The sequence below is a fragment of the Branchiostoma floridae genome, chromosome 3 (genome assembly GCF_000003815.2).
Source record: "Branchiostoma floridae strain S238N-H82 chromosome 3, Bfl_VNyyK, whole genome shotgun sequence".
Classification (NCBI taxonomy): Eukaryota; Metazoa; Chordata; class Leptocardii; order Amphioxiformes; family Branchiostomatidae; genus Branchiostoma; species Branchiostoma floridae.
Genome location: NC_049981.1, coordinates 13,524,851 through 13,547,954, shown reverse-complemented (window position 1 = coordinate 13,547,954; position 23,104 = coordinate 13,524,851). Strand labels below are relative to the sequence as shown.

Genomic DNA, 23,104 nt, shown 5'->3' with positions numbered 1-23,104 from the left:
TGTGTTACAAAAATGTTTTATTCTGTACTACGCGTTTTTTTTCTAATCAATAGTATTGACTGATTACCAGACATGCTACTTTTAACAGGATTTGACAGGAAACTGTTTTGTTTTAGACATTGACGAGTGTTTGGAGAATCCAACCATCTGCGGCATCAACGCCGATTGCATCAACGGTCACGGCTACTTCGACTGTGTCTGCTCAGCTGGATACGTCATGGGGGAGGGCGGCTGCCAAGGTCTGTTCTTGATTTTTGTCTGAGAAAAAATAGATTCCGAGTTAGGGTACACATGGCAATGGAAATTAAGTCGCGATTCACTTTCTCATTGTTTTATTGGCTGCAAGAAATAACTCAATTTCTTTGTGTTGAGTTACAATAACTTTATCATTATTCACATTAATTCCTTTTAGACATTGATGAATGCAGCAGTGCAGAGTCAGTGTGTGACGTCAACGCCTTTTGTGCGAACACGGATGGGAGCTACCACTGTGTGTGTCTGGACGGATTTATAGGCGACGGAAACGAGTGTCACAGTACGTTTTTGCTGATTGTATTTCGTTGTTGTGTGCTAAAACATACAGGAATGTTTGTTAATTCTTACAACCATTGCCCTCCAACGTTGTGTAATTTCTCACTATCAAAATGAAATGGTGAATGGAGGTGATACATGTAACGTCAGCAATTTTTCTTCTTGTGGTACTAGTGGGTGTTGGCAAATGGGAAGAAAGTTTGTTTTATTCCATTCCTTTATCTTTTTTCTCGCCTTCGTCAAGGACTTTCAACATCAGCATCAACATCAACATCAACATTACGCACTACAGAGCAAACTACATCACTCACTGCTGCGTCTACTACATCGGTTAGATCAACCGGCTGGTTTCCCCTCAAAGACACATCCACTTCAACCGTGGTGTTTACCAGATCAGCAACCATGAAAACGACATTGTTTCAAGACATCTTTGGGGGTAAACAATGAAATCAAATTACTTGATAGCATGTAAAAGAAAACCATTTACTTGTGAAGAAATGTGTGTGTTTGCGTTGAAATGGATAGATGTTATACAATATATGCATACCTTCATTACCTGGTAATAACGAACAAGATGGTATGCATAGATTGTTTCAGTCATGACTTATTTCCACCTGATCGTTTTCGTAACAGACATTGACTCAGAAATGACTGAAGAAGGTTCTACCGAACACGTGTCGACTAAGCCCACAATCCCACCTCTGACAGCAGGTCAAGCTAAGTCAACTCATCAGCCTCATGTTTTCATGGCCACCCAGGAATCCTCAACACAGACGTCATTTCTAATGAAGGTAATAGATTCCACACACGTACAAACTTTCTTCAGTTGATGTAATTTAGTTGTCGTAGTAGTTGTATTCGTTTGATGATTTTTACAACCAGTGTCAAAATTTCTTCAACTGCAGGAGGATATACCTGCTCTCATTCAAACTCTTGATGACAAGGTGAACTACTTCAAAGGGTCACTGGATGATCATAAGGAGCTTCTGAAAGGTTCTTTTTTTTCTTCCAATCTTCTGCTTTAAATGAAATCAGTGTTCTAAGGTGAATGTTTTAGTTATTTGTAATGCCATCCCACTTTATCTCGTCCATTGTCTTATACGTGACTGATTGCGCGTCATATGCAAAACTTACAGAAGTGACTTACGCGACATCGTCGGTACTACGAGCTCAAAGCAGTTGCAGGGAGATTGTTGCCATGGCCACGAGTTTTGACCTTTCCTTTGGCGTCACTGATGAGGTGAAAGACCTGATAGACGTTGATTCCCCCGACATGTCACCGATAGAACAACTGGAGAGAAAGGAGAAAGAGCAAGAACGTCTCAAGTCTCGGGTAGGTGCCTATTTCATTTATTCTCGAACTGAACAGGCTTAAAAATGTTTCATTGACAATCAAGTGACGTTTTTATCTCCATGATAACCGGAACTTCCGATTTTTGTATCTTTTCTCCTAGACATGTTCCTATCTTTATTTTTTGTCGCAGATAACTAAAAGAAAAGTGGAGTGGGTTTGGACCCCCTAGTGGCTTGCTCTGTGACTGCATGGACATTTTTGATAAAAATCGTCCCTGGATAAATGAAGAACCTCTTTCCATGATATTTGGTATGCAGGTAGCTTAGACAGATATTTAAAAATGAGATGCAAATTATGTAACTTCTGACCTAATTTGCATAATCAATGAGGGTATTCTATAATCGCAGTGTTTTTCATGATAGGACATTGCCACATGTAACATATGTAATGCATCGCATGTGGAATATCCATAGATACCAACTCTGTAAATTCTAACTTATTTTGCATAGTTAAGGCCCCAGCAAGTAAATTTTATGGATGACATCAGCGCGCGCATTAATTTTCGCCTGATTTCGGAAAAAAAACAAGATTTGTTTTCTTCTGCAGGGACGGTCAACATGACGATGAAGTACCAAAATGAGCAAATACATTGTGTTGTTGCCTAATAATTGTACTTATAGATGTGACACTCGGTAGGTACCCAGGACTGTAGTTGTAGAAATGAAACTTATTGGATAGTTGTAAAAGTGCCACCAATATGGAAGCTATGAGTGTGCTTACCAACTTTGTTAGTGATGCCAGTCTACCACACTAGTGTCACTTTTACCACACCAGTGCATGTCTTAAATACAGGAATAAATACCTAGTTGGCTCTGATAACATGTTTTGCCCCTTTAATTCTATTTACAACATTCATCACAACTTTATGGTGCCTATTTTTGAAAATGTAGCCATCTTGTTTTCTTTCACCCATCTTGTTTTTTTTCGCCCTATCGCACTATTTTTGCAGTCTGCGGAGGATGTCATCCATAAAATTTACTTGCTGTGGTCTAATGCAAAGTGCCATAATGTATCTAATTTGTAAGTAACATATCAAAAGTTAGGAAAAGCCATGCATAATAAAGTATAGGTTATGTAAATATACGAACTCTTGTACAATTTAGATAAAGGGTGAAACTCTGCAGTTGCTGGACCTGTTGGAGACAGCAGCAGATAAGCTGTTGGATGAAACATTACCGGGAGGAGAGGGTGCACACTTCGAGGCAGACGGTGTGTTCACGGCAGTGAGAAGGGGCATCCCTGATGTTGGGACCGTTCCTATCGATCGGGATATCGGCTTCATCGACCTTACAAAGGAAGATGGCCTTCCTGAGGATGCCGGTATAATGGTGAGATTATAGTCCTAACATTGGACCGTTCTTTTTCACAAATCTATCAGCATCTAACCATATTATAAACAGTACACTGACAATAAAAGAAGTTGTATGCAATTGTTTTAGCAGTTTGATTTCTTAAAGCTGTTTCTCAAAACAAATGTGGCAAGTCCACATGAAGGCTCTACGATCAACAATATATGTTACGATCGTTAATCCTGTATCTCACGCAGGTTGTGGTGTTTGACAATGATCCTTTCGTGTGGAGTGAAGACGATGCCGAAGTATCCTCACCTGTAGTCATGATGACAATCACCAAAGATACCGATGTCCATGAGGGCCAGTCCCTCAATGACAGTCCAAGTATCACCGTTGGTCTGAAGTCTATAGTGCAGTTTAGGACCATGGATGACACAGAAAAGCAGTATCACGAGACCCTGCCGACATCATACAAGCAGAAACTCGATGATGCAAAGAAATCATTCCCGCTCACCAAGGTTCCCAGCCATGACACCGACATGAAGTATCACGCGATGTACATTGCCGATGGAGGCCAGGTGCCTCTGCTCCGATTCTCAGTCGATGACGTCGACACGGAGCTGCAGGTGTACGTCCGGATTCACGACTTCCCAACTGAAGAAGAGTACGACTACACAACAACTGTCAAACCTCCTGACGTCACTGATTATGACGGCTTTGAGATGCCGTACGGCTTAGTTTACTCCAACTTCACCTTTTCATTCGTTCCGGAGGTACAAAGCGAAGACGGCTGGGTCATAGTCGGGGTGAAGGACAAGGGTAAACATAATCTTGTTACATATTCTTGCTATGTTTTTTGCCTGCCATCGTGCTTTCAAATACTAGCATCAACAATCAGATGTCAGCTTTTGAAAGGTCTCCATCAAATGTTTCTTTAAAAAGAATGAAATAGTGAGATTACAAATGTGTTGATGTTTTCCTCTGATTTTCCCATGCAGCTGTGTCATCAGGTAGAGACACACCGGACAGTGGTTTCAGACGACTGCTGACGTCAGCGGATCGAGGCTCCCAGACCACGCCCCCTCCGGGTCGCCATGGCAACCCATCAGGCTTCACCCTACAGACTGCTGCAGTCTCCTGTCTGATGTGGGAAATGGAAAAACAGATCTGGAATAACCACCGCTGCAAGGTTTTATATATACTGACTAACCTAGTAGGATTATGATACTGGTTAACGCAGAATCCATCGAAGTTTAGGATGATATCGATAATTTCTAGCGCTATTTTGAACCGAAACTCGCCTTTCTCCGAAATACGAGTGCCAATTTATTTATTAGTTCTTGCTTTGGGGAAAATCACGAATAGTTTACTGTACTATCTGTACCGCAGGTTGGATTGAAACGAACGAGACGACCACCCGATGCGCATGTGACATGAGACGAGACAGCAATGGAAAAGCAACAGGGTGATTTTGGCAACATCTTCTGTGGCGATTCCAAATTTCGTGAATTTTGACAAACTTGGTCGCAACATAGACAAATTGTCCACAAATTCAACCGTGTTTGGAACAATTTTTGTTCTGTGGATGATATATCTGATGTCCCGCCTATTAATACTGAGGTCTAATATCCAGGTATGTCAATCAATACATTCATTGTTTTTCTTGTAAATCTGTTATCATATTCTAAGCCTCATAGCATTATCTGTGATAGCTTGTGACGCTCTCACTTTTTTTCTGCTCCGGATAGTTACATAATTATTCTGTGGTATGGAAATTTATACTTTATTTGTAACTATCAATGGACGTCTAATATCTACTTATCAACGCTTTTCTTCAGAGCAACATTTTTATGAACAACAAAGTGGCCACCAGCTTTACTCTTGGACAAGCAGCAAAGCTGGACAAATCAAACACCAGCATGGCGGTTGTTCCCAAAGTGTCGACAATCCCATCAGAAGTTCCTGGTGCGGACTACGTCTACGTCGTGTCTGTCCGTACGGGAACCCAGCCTGATGCCGGCACGGCGTCTGTGGTCGGGCTGATGATCACAGGGTCAGAGGGCAGGACGGCCATGGTTACGCTCAACACCGCTGGTTTGGTACGAAGTGCTGTATTCATTTTACTTGAGTATACACGCGTTTTGAGCATTTTATATCAGTGAAATAACTATGCTATGGCTAACATGAAAAGGTATTTATGGCCTTATTTTGTACAAAGTATACCATTATTGATACCAAAGTGGTAACAAAATACCACAAAACAAAGTAATGCAGAAATATCACTGGAAATAACACTTTTAAAGCAAACACAGCTCATCAATGATAACTATAATGATAGACCGTCTTGTTCATACATGTCGTTAGATCCTAGCCCGAGGTGGTGACACGTACCACATCATGACGACACCAGCCTCTATCGGCGAGCTCCAGTCTGTACAGGTCTGGCACGACAGCTCCGGGAAGGGCGCCATGGAGTCACTCTTCATAGACAACATCACAGTCTGGGATGTACAGACATCACAGGGGTGGGTACAGTACCATAATATATCATAACTGTGGGCTCTTCGTGCTTATTCACAATCATGACCTATCTAACTTTGATAGATAGGAAGAAGAGATGCTGTTTTTAAGTGTAAGCTATAGTTCTGTGTGGTCTCTTCGTCTTGTACTGAGAAAACTTTAAAAAAATTACTAAGACGTTCTCCTGTACATAATGAGCACGTTTCAGATTAAGACCTAATAACTGCCCTTTGAGATTAACTACAACAGTGACTGTCTCTTTTTACTACAGATTCCCTTTTCCATGTTGCGCCTGGCTGTCTTTACACAAAGGAGACGGTAGGACAATCAGGACGTTAAAGGTCGTGCCTGAAGGAGACATGAGGTGAGGACAGTGAGGTTTCACCTCTCTTGTACTTTCAAAGTATCTTGAATAAATGATCTAATATTTAAATGATTCTTTGATCTTCAACTCCTCATCCAATACGACAAAGTAATGTATCAGATAAAATGATAATCTATAATCTATATATCAAGGAAATATCATACCTTTTGGATCTCCATTAATGACAATACTAATCACGTTATCTGTCTTCAGTGTTCTATAAAATCTAGTCCAGGATACGATGGGTAATAGGTACAAGCCAATATATCGTAAAAAAAGTAAATCTTATATGTTCTAAGATGTAACCTTTCTTTGAAATCTCGATACATGTCTTTATGATGTGTCCTAGGATATCGGAGTATTCCCTACCGACGTTTTCGTATCTGCTATATGACGAACATCTGCTCCTGTCAGTTATGTGTAACTCCGGTGTGAGACACTTCAGCCGGGCGCAGCGCCTGGTCTGCTGCCTGACTCAGATCACCCTGTGGATGGTGGGCAGCGCCATGTGGTACGGGGTCACAGTTGGTGCAGACGATGTGGTTTTCCTTGACATCGGCGTATTCACCCTCCGTCTTTCGGAATTGCTTGGTACTGCAGCGACGTCGTTCACGGTGTTCCTGCCAGTTTACATCATCCTTGTACCGATGTTTCGTAAGCAGCTCCCTTTGGTAGATCAGATCCCTTCAGATGTATTGGAGACGCCGACATCTCTGTCCACCCGCCGGTTTCCGTACAAGACGGTGGCGTGGATCCTCGCCACCCTGACGTCTGTCAGCAGCAGCTTCTTCGTCATCGTGTACAGTCTGCAGTTTGGAGCTGGGAGAAGCCAGGCCTGGCTGAAGGACTTCGTCCTGACATTCCTGTTCTCTACATTTTTACTGGAACCTGTTCAGGTTGGTATCAGTCATGTATTGTTCTCAATCTTTGAATCGTCAGTGGCGCGATAATTTGATAATTGTCCTCGTAAAAGGATGAAAACGAGGAACCAATTTTTTAGATACTAGTAACTCATGTAGTGTTCTGTTCTGTATGTATTGTATGTTCAAGTTGCCAAACACTGTATCCTCTACAGTTGTCGTGCAATAAAGTTCTTCTTCTTCTTCATGTATTGTTCTCAATCTTTAAATCGTTAGTGGTATGGTAATTGTTCTCGTAAAAGGAAGAAGATGAGGTACCAATTGCAATTCCATGGCAAAACGATCCTCAAGATTCAAAACAGGCTACAATACCTCATATGGAAATTAGATATCAGCTTTTTTACTTAACCCATTTATGTCGTGACTTTGCAGATCTTTCTGGCTGCCTGCACAAAGGCAGTCATCATCGCACCGATGGTTTGCTCTGTGACATCTTGTGTTCGAAATGCTTTGGGGATGAAAGCAGGGGAGAAACAGCCGTCCCCGATCGGTATTGTTCAAAAGAATAACAAGGATTATGATGGTACATCCTTTTACGATTTTACGTGTAACAGTGCACTGCTGAAAATAATAGCTAGCCAAACGATACCGTGGACAAAACATTCCATAATGACTTGTCTCACAAGATCATCATGATAGTTTTCTACTAGAAGGAAGGTGATACTGGATACTGCCCTTATCAAAGCTGTTCTTTTAACCAAATCAGTACATGATGCATGTTGTTTGATACATTATCTTCAACAAGTTAAACGTTTATATGTACATCATTAGAAAACATCGCTGCTTTAATGAACAATGATATTGTTGCCGTACAATATTTATTGAATATGTCTTTATTCTAAAATTGGTATGATATACATTTCTTTTAGTCCCTGAGCCGAGGGTTTTACCACCAGCCCCGAAGAAAACCGACCATGACCCGAACTGGACGGAAAGGATGGCTGCGGGTAGAAACATCCTGGTTACCCTGATGATACTACTGATCTTCACTGCGAATGCCTTCTACATCGGGGTTCTGGACTTCGACAGCCACACCTACCACGTCCGGACATCGCTGGAGAACAGCCTGCTGTCCGGATATGATGAGGTACTATTAGGCAAATTATCCCTCACAAGTTGACCCATGATGACCCCTTCTCTCTCTCTCCCTCTCTGTGTATAATCAATTTTGCGGATATTCGACAGGTCACCACGGCAGACGACGCTTGGGAGTGGCTGTCGTCTGAACTGATGCCGTCCCTTCATCCAGAGCGTGGATACAGCGGGAAGAAGCTGAGGTGGCTGGACAAACAGTTTCCGACAGGAACAAACGCATTCCGGATCGGTCCGGTTCGCCTGGAGAGAACCACCATCTATCCAGGTGACCAGCATCGATGATTTCAAAGCTTCAGCTTGTTGTTATAATTACATATTTTGCTTGGGACTGTTTTCGTTCGTAAATAGTGAGCTTATATGTTTCTAATTGTGTAACTCCCTTTCCTTCCGCTGTTTTCTTTCGGTTAAATAGTAAGCTTATATGATATATTTCTAATTGTGTAACTCCCGCTTCCTCCATCTTTCAGATGACCCAACAAGACAAATAGATCTCGAGCTTTTGGGGCATGGGCTCTACCCTGAGCTGCTGAAACAAAGCAAATACATGCAGTTCAGGACCGACCTTGAGCGAACCGAACTGTTCATTACAATGGAAACCACACACATCTTGGCATGCTTTTAGGTATATAAACACATGTTTGCCGTGTTCCTTTATTTTGTTTGCCCACAGGATTTCGTTTTTCTATCTCGTAATCAAAATACGCTGTGTTAATGAATTTGTTTGGTTTTCAGAAACGGAAGTTCGGCGTGTAGTTCGGCGTGTATTACCACAGTGGACCTGCCACAGGATGCTGGCCAGGCCGGTGCAGTGATAGACCTCCTACAGCAGACCAACTGGATCCTGATGGTTTCCGATACTCTCATCCTCCGGGCCAACTTCTACCACCCTGACGTCAAGCTGTTCAGCACCGTGGTCATCACCCTGCAGTACATCCCAGGGGGCGCTGCTGAACTGCAGCCAAACATCCAGACCTTCCGACTGTTCCAGTACGAGACAACAGACGACTTCGTCCAGATGCTTTTCCACATCCTGTTCCTCCTATTCTTCATTTACAACGCCCTTCGTGAAATAGGCAATATCCGAAAGAACGGCCGTCTTTACTTCGGCAGCTTCTGGAACATTTTGATCCTGTGCAACATTGGCTTGTCGACAGCCGTTATTGTGACATTCGGACTACGGTACATCCGGGCAGCTGCTGCATTGGGTGATATACAGCGCGTAAAAGGTACAAAGTAGAGACACATCCTTTATTATTGCATATATGTAACAAAAGCGATGTCCGTGTGGTGACAATAGGCCAAGTCTTAATGCCACACGTTAAAAGCCGAACACACAAATAATTTTTCAATTCTATGGGATATATGTAATGTATATTGGTGATATCTTAAACAGAACTACACGGCATTAATGAGTTTGTGAACATCAGTGCTGCCAGCCAATGGGACACAACCTTCAAGTCGGTCCTGTCCTTCTCCATCTTCATAAGTACCTTCAGCATCCTGCGGGTTCTCAACTTCTCCAGGAGTGTTGCTACTGTCTTTGCTTTGCCTCGTGTACGTAGAACTCTTTTGAGTTGCTTCTGTTGATCCAATAAATTCCGAATGAAACCTCTGGACTTCATAGTTACATCTTAAAACTGAAATGACAACAATAATGTGTAAAATAAGTCATTAAGTGTTCCCTTTTTTTTATACCAGCTGATATACCGTGAGGCCTTTGGGTATGCGGTGTACATGCTGGTTATCATAGTGGCCTACGGCTTCTGCGGGATACTGATATTCGGCAAACACATGAAGAGCTTCTCCGCCTTTAAGGAAACATCGTACGTGCTGTTTGAGATGGGCCTGGGGAGGCCGTTCGTCGATGTCTTTGCCGACGATATGAAGAGAGTGGATCGTGTGATGGGACCTCTGTACTTTTCTACATTCGTCTTGGTCTTCATCACATACCTGGTCAGAGAAAGTCCATTTCTTTAGCTATATGGGGTCTTTTTGGTCATGTTGTATATCATTTCAACTTAAGAGTCAAAATTAGCCTATACTGCTCCAACTTCGTCTTCGTATTGAAGACTGAATCGACATGGTAATCAATATTTACCTGCATGAAAACTGAGGTATTGTAATCATTTGCTGTGTTTGTTTGTCTGGGCTGAGTTCGCAGTCAGTGGTAGTTAAGTACACAGAAAATGGTGTAATACGATACTTGAAGAATTTGGATGCCTCATACTTGGCCCTGGTCCAATGTTGTAGACATATCGACAGGAATGAAGTGATTACAAGCGATGCGCAGGAATTGATGACTCATGGCTACATCCACTCAGTTCGTGAGGACAGGGGTACCGATTTAATTTTTTTTTCTTGTATTGAAACCGAAATTCTGCTTATGTCTTCCACAGATGAATCTAGGCGTCGGGATGCTGTGTAACTGGCTGAGCTACTGTCAGACGTCAGACGACATTGAGGTGGACACCGCGATGGGAGATTACTTCTGGAACTCCTTCAGGAGTCTTCTGGGCATGCGCCATGAGTCCCAAGTCTCTGACGGTAACTTCAGTATTTGACATTGTCTGTCTTTGTTAACTCATGGCAACCATTTTCATTTTTGTGCCTACGAATTTATTTCCAAAGAAAACGCTCAACTAAAGGTAATTATGTTATGCTCATGCAGTATTGTCGTTTATGATACAATTATACATATAGCATGTACGTGTATATCTATAGGGTCAAATCTATCCAATATTCACATCATCGATTACGAAATTAACAGGAAATCAAGGTTTTGTGTGAATCCTTGTTTTTTCTATTGTTGTTTATCTATAATCTCTCGCTGATTCTGACTATGCATTCTACCACTGGCTTCCATAAGACAGGAAGTTGAAGACCGGAAATTAGATAATAATTTATGATGTATTCTGTGACATTTTACGACCTTTGACTTAACTAAAAAATGCGTTTCTGAAGATGAGGCTCCACTTCCGGAATACTTTATGAAAGAGACCTTCCAGCGGACGGATGCGGTACTGCAGGAGGTGGACAGGGTGACTGACTTGATGTACAAGTTTGAGTGCAAGGAGCGAGGTTCCACGTCTACTGATCCATACGCTTAAAGTTTAACAATTTGATTTCATAAGAGCTATGATATGCGTTATGTATTTGAATGAATAAGAAATGTATATAAAAAGGTTTTGCAATACAAGTCACTTATATCTTACTTTTAATAAATTATGGTTGTCTTTCATCAAACGTGTTTGCTGATGTTAGATTACTAGTAGTCTTCTTTTATTATCAATAATATATTGCTCTGAATATCTGAATACATTACCTGGATTTTACGCTATTTTTCAAATTGTATTCTAACATGACACAGCAAATGTGTTTATCAAGTAGTTTGAGGATGGGTTCTGCCTATAATTGAGACATATAAATGGCAATATTCGTTTAAAGTTGTGATACAGTGTAATGGTGCGAAGAATAAGTCATGTAAATACTGTATAACAAACTACCATCAATAAGTCTTGTGCATTATTTTAAGAAACTTTAAATTTGCACGTCACAATATGATATCTAAAGATTTGAATATGTCTATACTTTTATGATACCATGATATTTAAGACTCTTAAACTTTGGGAATAAAACTATTGTTACTCCAGACTGTGATCTGTTTACTGAGCAGTTGTTGATTATTTCAAGGCATGGACAAAATTAACCACACCAGGCTGTCATAACGTTATATAGAATTTCAGTCATAGGGTGCTATCTGTTGCATGCCCTATGTGCAAGTCTGCAAGACTATCATAGTCTATTGTGACAATCGTCTAGCCATCATGTACAAACCGGCTATGTACCTCCCTACCTCCATCCACTCATCCTATCAATAAGACAAGCGCAAACTCGGCTCCACATACGTAACTCCGTACACCTTCACATCCCCCGATGCGGAACCAACATCTACAAGAACAGTTGTATTCTCTACACGTCATGGCTCTGGAACAGCTTAGGCCATGTTGATTTGATTATATGGATGACATCCTATGGAAACTCCAAAACTTATGCGAGAGCATGAATAAAAAAAAGTTTGACCGAAAAAAATTTGCGTTCATTGTGAAATCTAAGTTGCCAGGAAGCTGTGCTAGCTTCACAATGTGTACATGTATCTGTAAAATATTCATGTTCAGATTTGTACTTAACCCAGAGGGTATATAATTATGTATAATAAAGATGTTCATGATATGTATATCTAAAGAGATGTTTCTTGTGCCTCTACGAACTCCCTGTAACTGAAATCTAAGGGAAACGTCACAACGTTCAGGGAAGCCATGGATGCCGCGGCGATGTCCGGCTCGCCCTCGGCGCCGTCGTCACCGTAGTCCGCCAGAGTGCCCCGCCTCTTTCCGCGATGTGCGAAGAACAGCGATATCACGAGAAAGACTATGGACAGGCCTTTGATACCTAGGAAGAGTAACCAAACAGATGTATTAGATAACGTTGCGTTCACCAAATTAGTATATATGAAGAAAAGTAGTTAAAACACATAAACTATAGTTCATGTAAAGCTGTTTTCTGGCTCCGATTCAACTTACATTGGACAATGTACCGAAATCAAATTCCCAATTTTGTATTAGCTTAGATAGGGATGACAGCTCAATATCCAAATGTATTGCTAAACATCATGATTCAAGTTTTATCATTTTACAAGACATAGACAAGTCATCACCTGTCACCATCCCAATAAAGATGTTCCGGAAGCTGGCGGTATCGTATACCCAGCATGCACCACGGCTTCCGCAAATGGACTGCCATAACAGACAGGCGTTGTCAATGGCGACGCCGAAGTAGATGGGAGCTGGGATGGCGGCTGTTGGAGGTAAATTAGACACGGGATCTTAGTATATCAAAAGCTCTTGTTACCAAATTCCTGCCGTAGTCTTTCTGGAATTTGACTGTCCCTCCTTTACTGGTACATAATACGCGTCTTTCCGAGTTAGAAGGAAATGTGTGCTGTTCAACAAAACATCCAAGGAAAAGTGGGGAATTGTGCAAGGTTTCCAAATTTCCAACGATAGCACGTATGGTCAAATTTCCCAGTTGTCTTGAACGAATGCCTCAGGGAGCCAGCATAACACACTTTCTACCAGTACTTTCACGAGATTCGAGTATCTGCTGCAGAGATTTTACAGGGTAATTCCATTCCGAAGAATTCGGAGGACTTCTAGCAATCCTGCTGACACATTCCTGTACGATTCCCTGAATTCCTGCAGACTACACAATACTACAATAACATCAGGCTCACCCCTGAGGCGTTGCCAAAAAACGCACAATGAAGTAAATATTCTTCACGCTGCAAATTGGTAATTATATTTGGCTAAAATGCAACTTACCGAGAACTTCCGTGAACAGATTTTGGAGCCCAAGCGCATACGTCTTGTCTGCCTTCCTCACAGCCCTGGATGACGGACAAAAATTCACTATCTTTCCACGACCTTAGTCTAATCGACTTAAAACTTTATGGAATTCCAAGTGCAGCGTCGCTTCACAAAAGAAGCATCACGTGATAGGCCCCGTTCACATGCGTATATTTAAGTCCGTATGAGTTCCATATATTTTTGGCTTACGTAAATTTTGTGACAGAAGAAGTTGTTATTCGGTTGTAATTACCAGGGTACACAATGGCGGGTCAAAATGAAAATACAAATTCTTTCCAGCAAAATTAAACTTAACCTTAACAATAAAAAGGTCCATAGGCAACTTATACGAACTTGAACAAGTGTGAACGGGCAAAGTACTTGTAAGCATAAGAGATGTATATATCAGATCGATAGCCCATTGTCTCGACCACCTGTTAAAAATGTAGTAAATTAGCAGCGGGTGGTTTCGATCCACCGACCTCTGGGTTATGGGCCCAGCACGCTTCCGCTGCGCCACGCTGCTGTTCGGTACGCAGAGTGCAGTGTGAGACTAACATACATTCTGATTCTATCATCATCATCATCATCAGTCGACGCGCTTACACACCGTCGGTGTTTTACCGCCTCTACGGAGTGACATACCCTTTCGAGGCCGATCCGGATGGCTGATACGGAAATCGTATTCAGGGCCTTTCCCAATGGCACAAGATGTTTGACATGACGGGATTCGAACACGGGACCACTTGGTTCTGAGTCGAACGCTCTACCGTTACTCTACACGACGCCACATGACCTCTAATATCATAACTCACCTCAGCACGATGATAACTCCTGGAGTGTGGCCCATTCCGGTAAGGACAGCGATGAAAGCCGTTAACACCACAAAATGAATGGACTTCGCTGAACAGGCCGACAAACACTGTCCAGGCGTGGCGACTACGTCAAGAGGTATACAGCTGCACCTACTAAAGTTCTAGCAAATACAAAAGAACAGAGAAAAACACCAAAATGAATATGAAATTGATATTTTAGTTTTTCTGGACGAAAATACTCGAACCCAAAAACTTAGTATAGCAGACCAAGTGGCTTCTACACGTAACGTTCTCTATGTAAAAGCTTCTACGTGTTATCATTAGTCCTTGCTTTACACTCGTATTCCTATTCCACATTGCGGATAGGTCACGTGAAAACGAGACTCAGTACGGATCAGAATGCCTCAGATTATGGCGTCCTTATTTCCCCGGGTTCTTTCCAACCATGATACTATATAATGTCCTTCTTCCAACATATACTCAGTCTCTTAGACAGGGGAGAGCAAGCCATCATTTTTTCTGTATGGAGACTTTCCCCAAATCAACATCATTCCGTAGTTGCAAATACTACAGGTGAATACCTTGAAATCCCCAAAGAACAAAAGTTCTATGCAGTAACTAGAATCTTCTCCTTACCCCAGGCCCGTATGTCTCCTGGCATCCCGCCATGCACGGCGAAAAGTACGTCCTCCAATCGGCACCACAAACTGGGGTAAAGGATGCCTCTGAGCATCCGCAGTTGGCGTTGCAAGAAGAGTTCAGGGTAAGGATGGCGTCATGGTTTGTGTCATTCGAGAAACTAAAAAAAAGTTGACAAAAGTCACATGTCTGATAACAATTCATCTTTGCCCCTTACAACAGAGCCCTGTCATTCGTTGGTCATGCAGCAGAATTATAATACTTCAAATTTGTATTTTGCATCTTTTATTCCATGAATGACACGATCACTACTTCCGGAATAGTGTTTAGCTACTTTGTTCTTAGAAAGAAAGAATGACTGATAAAGATTATGCCCATCCCTACAAAATTTCTGCAACTTAGCTTTAACTTGTTTTTACGTTAACACCTAAAATAATGTCATAACTTTGTGATGGCCTTGTCTCTCGCTGCAGTTCTACCCACCTCCAGTAGGGGACTGTCACTCCTGACATCTGCAGGCTGTCACAGCCAAAGGCGTAGAGAGAGGAGTACAGGATCAGGGCCATGATCTCAATCACCACGAAAAAGTTGATACAGCCGAGTGTTGTCCATTTGAACCTCTTTACAAGGTAACCGCCCAGGAGCAGTCCAAAGGCCGTCCCTGCCACGGCCCCAGCACCTGCGCAGTACAAGGAACGTGTTCTTAATGTAGTTTCTTTATTACAAGCGCCTAGATGGTTATGTTTCAGGTGCCGCATGTGTGTTTGTGGACAGTATGACTTGTGAAGAGGGTAGCTCTTTAAGATATTCAGTATGTGGGTAGGGGTTAGCCTCCATAGCAGGCTCTCTTGGCCTTTTTTCGTCTTCTTGGGCTCATACTTTTGCTTGCCGTTTCCTTTTGTATTGGGTCGCTTGTGTTGCCGATGAATGCTTTACTTTGGAAATAACATCTTAAGCTATTAAAAGAATACCTTACCTACTAAAAAGTTGGCCTGCGAGGCGGTCAGACTGTACTGCACTTCCATGAACTTAGCCTGGAACGAGGCCAGTCCGTGGGTAGAACTGAGCTCTGCGACCACACAGAACACCACACCCATGTACACACCGTTCAGAACCAGGCGCTTCAGGGCCGCCGGAACACCTGAGAAAATATCGGCAAAAATCATCAAGAGTTCTTTAAGCACGTGTCTCACTGGACTCATTCTCCTACGCAGAGACATCCAAGGGCGCTAGCAAAACCGCCTCTTGTCTTTAGTTTCGAAACGACTATGGTCCCTCTGCGTAGGAAAATGACTGGACTGCACAAAATTGCACTAGAAAATTGCGCCTACGCTGCAAATTTTCCCTTGCGGTCAGCTTGACGTGCAACGCATTTGTGTTAGTTGCATTGTTGTCGCTGAATTAAAAACCAATATCCTTTGATCAAAAATGCATTTAAAAACCATTTAATTGGAAGTGATGAAAGGATGTTCACTCGCAACACTTGGCACAACATAGGAAAGATATTACAAGATATATACATATATTAGGGTGCGCCGCTTCACGTCGTTTTGCACATTGCATTTTTTTTAAATTTCAAAATTATTGCTAGTTTAGGCGACAAATTGCGGCAATTTGCTATTGTCTACAAGTTGGCTTGGGGGAAGAAATTGAAGAAACAAACAAGAACGATCAAATAGTGAGATGTGTGTATGTATACAGTTATTATCGGCATCATGTGCATCCATACCTCTGATTATTTCTTTCGCTGACAACTTCTCCTTTGGTTTCTTTGACAGATGCTCTTCTGCCTTCTTGGATTTCTTGTCCAGATGTTTCATCTCGTTCGGCATCATGAAGAAGGGGATGCTGACCACGAGGAAGGCGGCGGAACAGATCAGGAACCCCGCCCACCACGCTCCGACCCACCGGGGATCCCTGCAGGTGGAGAAATGTTTAGAAAACTATCCTTTTACCTCTTTGAGCAGGTGTTTTATTTTTCTTGTATCAGTGTGTCTGCTTGTTTGTTTGTTTGTTTGTTTGTTTGTTTGTTTGTATGCGTGTGTTTGTCTACGTAGTTATTCGAGTACAGTACAGTACTGAATATTGGAGTTTTCTCTTTTGCAACCAAGAATATCTCGTCTGCTTACATTTCGATGTCTATCAGATATATGTATGTTCCTCAGAGCTTCTAACCGTAGTGCTGCTTCTCACCGCTGTCTGTAGCGATGTAGGTGGCGATGTTTGTCCTAAACGTAAGCAGATGAGAGACATCATAGTGGTTGTGAAAAAGAAATCCCAATATCCTATGTTCTACCAACCTGATGAACGTATCTTCAGCCCATTGGCCGTTTTCCACATGATAGTCATGTTGCAAAGGCTAGGTGTGTACTCACCTGGGATCTATAGTGACGGTAGAGACATCTACTGATCCAGTGTCCACGTACACGCTCAGGAACGCACCACTGATGAAGAACCCCGCTACAGGCGCGATCACCAACATGCAGATGTTTATCCCTGCGGAAAGGGAAGGAAATGTCAGGACACGTACATTTGGAATTTTATGTACTATGCAATATAGTACACCTACAGGACACGTACATTTGTAATTTTATATACTATGCAGTATAGTACACTTACCCTGACTACATTATGCTCCTACTATATGAGTCCTAGCTACCTGCCCGACTGGCTGTTTAGGGAAGGGACCCTGTCTTATCGAATTTTGTTGTCACGACGTAAGTACGTCCGCGGTAGCCTGGGATAGCAATATTTGCATAAACCATGCTTAACCACCCATGAACTTCAATGGCTTGAACTTACAGATATGTACTAGGAAAGAACAGAGGCAATGCAAAAGTTTTAAGCAAGTGTAAAAAGTCACGCAACGTCTCTATGCAGTTATAAACATGTCGCCAGGGAGCGCTTTTAATACATTGCTATACGACTAACATCAACAGAGGTAAATATATAACGTTATATGGAAAGAGAGACTGATACAATCTATGTTTACCTACTTCATACACACATGTGATGCTGACAAATTCAAATTATTCCTAATGAGTTCAGGCAAACCTTTGATAAAGACAGCTGCTCTTACATTTTCACCATCACAAAGAAGCTGGGAGAAGTCTAATTAAGGTTGATTTTAGGCAAAATGCATTGGTCTAGCTTGACGATGTCTACACGTACATGTTACCTATTCTCTTGTTGTGATCTGTACGTAACCCAATACGTATGATAAAGGCCTTCATCCATTCATCTATAGATGAACATATAGCATATAAATAAAACACATCAAACGTTATTTGGTCTGAGCGAGACTCAAAGGGCAATAAGGAAAAGGTTCCATCATCTATGACAGCATGTTCTATATAAAACAAACAAAAAAATCCTTATATTCAAACGTGGACGACATACCAATATAAAGCGCTGTTGTCCCAGGCGGCAGGTGATCGTCTAAGAAGGGGTAGCCGAGTGTGGAGGTGGCGCTTGACCCCATCTTGGAGATCGTCCTGGCGACCATGAACAAGTTGGTCATCCCGGTCATGGTGGCCACCTGGTCATCGCTACAGGACTCATCAGCCTCACTGTACAGACTCACGCTCTCGTTCCCAGCGTGGCACACGCCGCTGTCGGTGACGTTGCTTCCCGCGTTGACGTCATAGCGGTACGGTCCCATGAGGAAATGTGGCAGAGCCGCCATGAATGTCGAGAAGGCCAGGACGATCCCGGAGATCCCGATGATTCTGGGACGGTTGCCATGACTACCGAAGTAGGTGACGAGAAGTATGGACGTGATCTTACCGATCTCTCCGATGCTGAGGATCTGTCCCATGGACGCGCTGCTCATCTGGAAGCGCCGCTGGATGCTGGTGACCGATCCGGCAAATATCCCGTTATGTATGCCCTGCAATGTGCACATTTCTTAGTTCAAAAAACTTTTTCAGTGGAAAATCGTGTTAACTACTTTTACACGTGGCAATGGTTGTCACAATGATATCACATTATTTCACCAGTATCACATTTATTCACTATTAAAAGATTTAAAAAACCGTCTAAATTTGTGTCTAATGCGATAGAGGGGCACTATCACAAATAGTGTATAGACATCTATTGAAAAAACAAGTTACTACAACTGTTCCAGCTATCACGTTTTCTGTCCTAAAATATCATTCAGAGCTAAATAGATGTGATAATTGGAGAGTAGTGAACTGAACTGAACTGGAGAGTAGTGGTAATGGTTGTCAACTTGATAAAACTATTAACGGAAGTTATCACAACTTTTCCAACTATCACGTTTTCTGTCCTAAAATATTATTCAGGACTAAATGAATGTGATGAATAATCAAGTCTTGAAATATATCGTAGAAAGTCTTGGGTTAAACAGCATAACCGTTTGAAGCCATAGCTGGACTATCATAATACATGTATCACGATAATACTAGTATCAAGTGGTTCGGTCATGGAATATCTGCGCCATGCTATGAAATGCAATTCGTGTAACTGTCGCACGGTGGCTCGGGTAGGCAGTGGCTCGGGTAGGCAGTGTGTCGGTACAAAACTATGGAAAAATTGTTTTTGTACCAATTACCTACCTACCTAGTCCCCATGCCAATTAAACATTTTCCTAAAGAGTTTATTTCGGAAGGAGATTACTTGATATCAAGGTATATTTTGCTGTCATATATGAAGTACTGAAGGAACTTGGAGAAAAACAAAAACGGCCAAGTAAACTCTTCTAAGGCAGTTACAGAAGTCGATTCAGTGAGGTAGGTTTGAACAAATATTACAGTATCATTGATTACCAGTGAACGTGTCTTACTATCCAAACTACGTCCCTACCTCTGCAAAGTTGAGCAGACAGAGAAAGGCCATGAACCATCGCAGGTCTCGGATGCTCATGACCCGACACCGTCGCTGGTCGTCTGCAGACTCTTTCTCCGATCTGAAGTCGCCGTTTAGATGACGATAACCGTCCGACATCATCGGAGCATCCTCTTGACTGTCTCTGTCTCTCTTTACGTCCATCTTTAGACGTTTTGCTGGAAAAGGATGCACCAAAGACAGTATCAACCTTACGGTCTTGCTTTACTGCCGTCTTGTCCTGAAATGAGTACAACCAAATGGTTTAAATAAACCCCTTGGCTCGTCTAGAGTTGTTACATATAGGACATCATTGGCGCCGGCGAGTTTACTCGTCAACATTTTGTGGCAGTCGATGTAATCAATGGTTAATAACCAACCTATATATACTTAATGCTCCATGGAGTTCCAGTGGTATCTTCATAAACTTATTGTGTAAACGTCTTCAGGTATAAGACTCAATAGAAAGGACATTAGAGATACACTGAGTATAAACTTGGTCAATAGAAATCAACCCCTTGGGCGACAGAATCGTAAGGATTATTTTCCGGTCGCTACTTATATATAAAACGTTATTTCAGGAATGAAGATGGTATCAATGATAACACTGGCGGGATTTCCCCATAATTTGAGACTGGGCTCAGTATGTGATTGAAAATATCACATAATTAGCCTTGGGCGTCTGTTTCTATTTTGTACTGTGATATCTTGCTGAGTTTGATTATGGAGAATATTGTCATCATTGCCTTCGGGAAGGACGGCAGTGGTCTCCGACTAGGGTGCTATTTTTGCCTTGTGTTCGCACCTGTAACTCAATATCCTTTTGACAGATTTTTTTTTTAAATTTCTGCATATATTGGTAGTTATTAAGGTGCGGATGAAACATGGAAATTTTGGGCAATTTCAAGTAATGCAGAATTATAGATGGACACCCTCATATTGAAAGTAGTGTCACCTGATGGTATCCGGCCCGTGCATTACAAGCTATCCGGTTACCTAGAGCTACTTACTGTCAGAGGTTAGGCCACAGCTTTGGTCACTGCCTGGTGTTATCATTTATCAACGTTAACAGTTACCTACACATAAATAGAAACAGGCTTTAGAGAAATTGTTTTCCTGGTGAAGAGGGTATCAAACATCGGTTATCTATAATTTAAACTCCTACACTGTGTATTAGGTTGGCAGACTACCTGTCCTAGCGGTGTGCTATGTATCGGTATAGATTAGAGAACATACTGTAAACTCCCTTTTCTCGGGACAGAGGTTTTCGCGATGTCTGAAGTTCACCGTTGAAACGATTCTGTAGTACAGTTACTGTAGTAATACGTTAGGAAGGCATACCTGTATTCGCAGGGCCATGAATTTGCAGTAGGGGTTAAGTGTAAAAATAAAATCATCGCGAACATTTCAAGATTTACCGTAGCTTTATGTATCCAGATAAAGCTTTAAACAGTGATGTGTACATTAGGTGAATGTAAATATCTTAAAGTTCGTGGTAAAGAGAAAATCGAGTGTTCGTGGTGGTTTTGATACGTCGATTGATGATAAGATAAAGAGAATTATTTACACCACCTATGTTTGAAAAAATGTTTGTGCATAATATTTTTAAAGCAAGCCAAGCTGTGTCTAGGAGGTAAGCCAGTGCCAGGTAAAGGTGTGAACAAGCCGTGAACTATCCATTGTTCTGGCCAGGTGTCTGTTTTCCTACTGTGTGGGTGCTAGGTCAACAAATTAATTGGCCATATTGTTCACAAATCAAACAAGAAGTTCATATTTCACATCTCCAGATCAAAAGTCTAAATTTTGTAGTCCTTTTTTGATGAAGTTGTGGGTGCTGAGACAATATTCTTCCAACTTACAAAACATATGGGTGAAAAGTGGACAAGTTGCTCAACAATCTCCTGTTGAGACCATTTTCTTAGAGAATTCCAGTGCTAAGCTATTGTTTCATTAATATTTCAAAGGGCCTGTTATAGTCAAAATTTTATCAATATCATTAGATATCTTTCTTCTTATTACAGTTATAGATATAGTCTAAACAGGATGTTGTAGATTGGTCATTTGATAGCTGAATACGTACATACCAAATTTGTATTGAAAAAAAATATTTCTGTGCGATGCACAAGGTGTTTGAAGGTAGCAACATTGTCAAGTTCTTATTATATCAATATTGAGATATGCATAAGGTATATGTGAAATGAATATAGTAATATTGCATCTATTTAATGTGTAGCTTCAAAACATGTCAGCAATTCCAGGCAAAATATCAAGTAATTGTTGTACAACGCATGAAAGTTAATAGGCTGAAAGGCCGAACATTGCTGGCTAACCGCCTATTCTCAATAGGCGGTTAGCTAGCGCCGTTGGGGACCGTACGTAGGAGGATGGGGTTTACTGAGTACATGTACACACATTTACGGGTAGTGTTATACGGTAGGTCGTCGAATACATACCTTCTGCTCTACTCTACTACTCCATTGATTGGCTTGTTAATGATTGTTTATTGCCCCTTTGGTCTCCTATCTGAGGAGCCAAAGTCCACAAGCAAGATCATCACAACAACTCCGCATGTAACACACTAACCTGAAGTTGAATGTTACACTAAATACATTATATGAAAATATGGCTTTCTTTTACGTTATATATACCTCCTCGTACGGAGCCCTCTGTGCAATTATCATGTTGATATCAGCATAACAGTATACTTATACTACTTTAAGGCATAAAAGCCTTGTAAAGAAACTTGAACTGATCATCCCCCTGTGTATACTCGTCTTGTTAGGATTAGCCTATAAATGAAAACCCGTCGTGAAACTAAGCTATATTGGATATAGTGTACGTATCTATCGGTATCAGACGTTATCTTAAGTAACATATTGATGAGGTATACACTAGTATCCCGGTTACTGCGGAGAGTGCTGAAAACACTAAATGTGTGAACGATTCTGACTTATGTGATGATATAATTTTGTATGTATTGTCGTGTTATTTAGACATTGTACACGAGAAGTTGACGTCTAGCTGCGGTTTGTACACAGATATATACATGAACTAAAACTTTACGCAGAGTACCTACCTGTGAAGTATTCAGAGAGGTTAAAGACCGTGTGAGGTCAATATACCGGTTGTTCTTCTCAGTGTCTTCAAAACCTTGGCTCGAGTAGACGTAACAATCCTTTAAACTGATATCTTGACGGCTGAATGTTGAGGACCCCAATAGAACGCTGTCTTTTCTCACACAGACATAATCAAGACTAACGATCATTGATGACAATACCACTGGTGTTTGTACACAAATGCGCATGCGCGAAGCCTGGGGTTCCTGAG

The 23,104-nt window shown here is 41.7% G+C and overlaps 2 protein-coding genes and 1 non-coding gene across 5 annotated transcripts; 1 reads left to right on the top strand and 2 right to left on the bottom strand.

Moving 5' to 3' along the window:
* The first annotated feature begins 1,729 nt into the window (after positions 1-1,729).
* Positions 1,730-11,725, top strand: LOC118411703. Its single transcript, XM_035814183.1, has 16 exons — positions 1,730-1,864; positions 2,989-3,213; positions 3,432-3,996; positions 4,176-4,366; positions 5,016-5,276; positions 5,542-5,702; positions 5,969-6,061; positions 6,411-6,957; positions 7,354-7,504; positions 7,851-8,068; positions 8,167-8,341; positions 8,850-9,302; positions 9,470-9,630; positions 9,775-10,029; positions 10,473-10,620; positions 11,038-11,725. The coding sequence occupies exons 1-16, from the start codon at positions 1,730-1,732 to the stop codon at positions 11,181-11,183; spliced, it is 3,885 nt and encodes a 1,294-aa protein (XP_035670076.1). The 3' UTR covers positions 11,184-11,725.
* On the bottom strand, positions 11,274-23,049 carry LOC118412284 (solute carrier organic anion transporter family member 2A1-like). 3 transcript variants are annotated; one of them, XM_035815057.1, is made up of 13 exons: positions 22,854-23,049; positions 22,231-22,300; positions 19,757-19,956; positions 18,332-18,821; positions 17,308-17,428; positions 16,662-16,849; positions 15,909-16,073; positions 15,416-15,611; positions 14,930-15,092; positions 14,294-14,454; positions 13,455-13,519; positions 12,791-12,931; positions 11,274-12,525 (listed from the first exon to the last, which is right to left on the bottom strand). In XM_035815057.1, the coding sequence occupies exons 3-13, from the start codon at positions 19,940-19,942 to the stop codon at positions 12,314-12,316; spliced, it is 2,088 nt and encodes a 695-aa protein (XP_035670950.1). In that variant the 5' UTR covers positions 19,943-19,956; positions 22,231-22,300; positions 22,854-23,049; the 3' UTR covers positions 11,274-12,313. The 3 variants fall into 3 exon arrangements, with proteins under 3 accessions (XP_035670950.1, XP_035670949.1, XP_035670948.1); XM_035815056.1 differs by lacking the exon at positions 22,231-22,300 and having other exon boundaries at positions 19,757-20,018; XM_035815055.1 differs by lacking the exon at positions 22,231-22,300.
* Positions 13,933-14,004, bottom strand: Trnam-cau. Its single transcript has one exon. It is a non-coding gene; the product is annotated as a tRNA-Met (tRNA).
* Positions 23,050-23,104: the final 55 nt, after the last annotated feature.

What these genes read in the sequence shown, in the direction of transcription:
- LOC118411703 (XM_035814183.1), top strand. Translation starts at nt 1,730, where the DNA reads ATGGCCACGAGTTTTGACCTTTCCTTTGGCGTCACTGATGAGGTGAAA. An exon ending in CGCTCAACACCGCTGGTTTG is followed by an intron (nt 5,277 to 5,541) that starts GTACGAAGTGCT and finishes ACATGTCGTTAG; the next exon opens with ATCCTAGCCCGAGGTGGTGA. An exon ending in CTGTCTTTGCTTTGCCTCGT is followed by an intron (nt 9,631 to 9,774) that starts GTACGTAGAACT and finishes TTTTTATACCAG; the next exon opens with CTGATATACCGTGAGGCCTT.
- LOC118412284 (XM_035815057.1), bottom strand. Translation starts at nt 19,942, where the DNA reads ATGGACGTAAAGAGAGACAGAGACAGTCAAGAGGATGCTCCGATGATG. An exon ending in AGGAGACATACGGGCCTGGG is followed by an intron (nt 14,455 to 14,929) that starts GTAAGGAGAAGA and finishes TGTATTTGCTAG; the next exon opens with AACTTTAGTAGGTGCAGCTG. An exon ending in TCTGTTCACGGAAGTTCTCG is followed by an intron (nt 12,932 to 13,454) that starts GTAAGTTGCATT and finishes TACCTCCAACAG; the next exon opens with CCGCCATCCCAGCTCCCATC.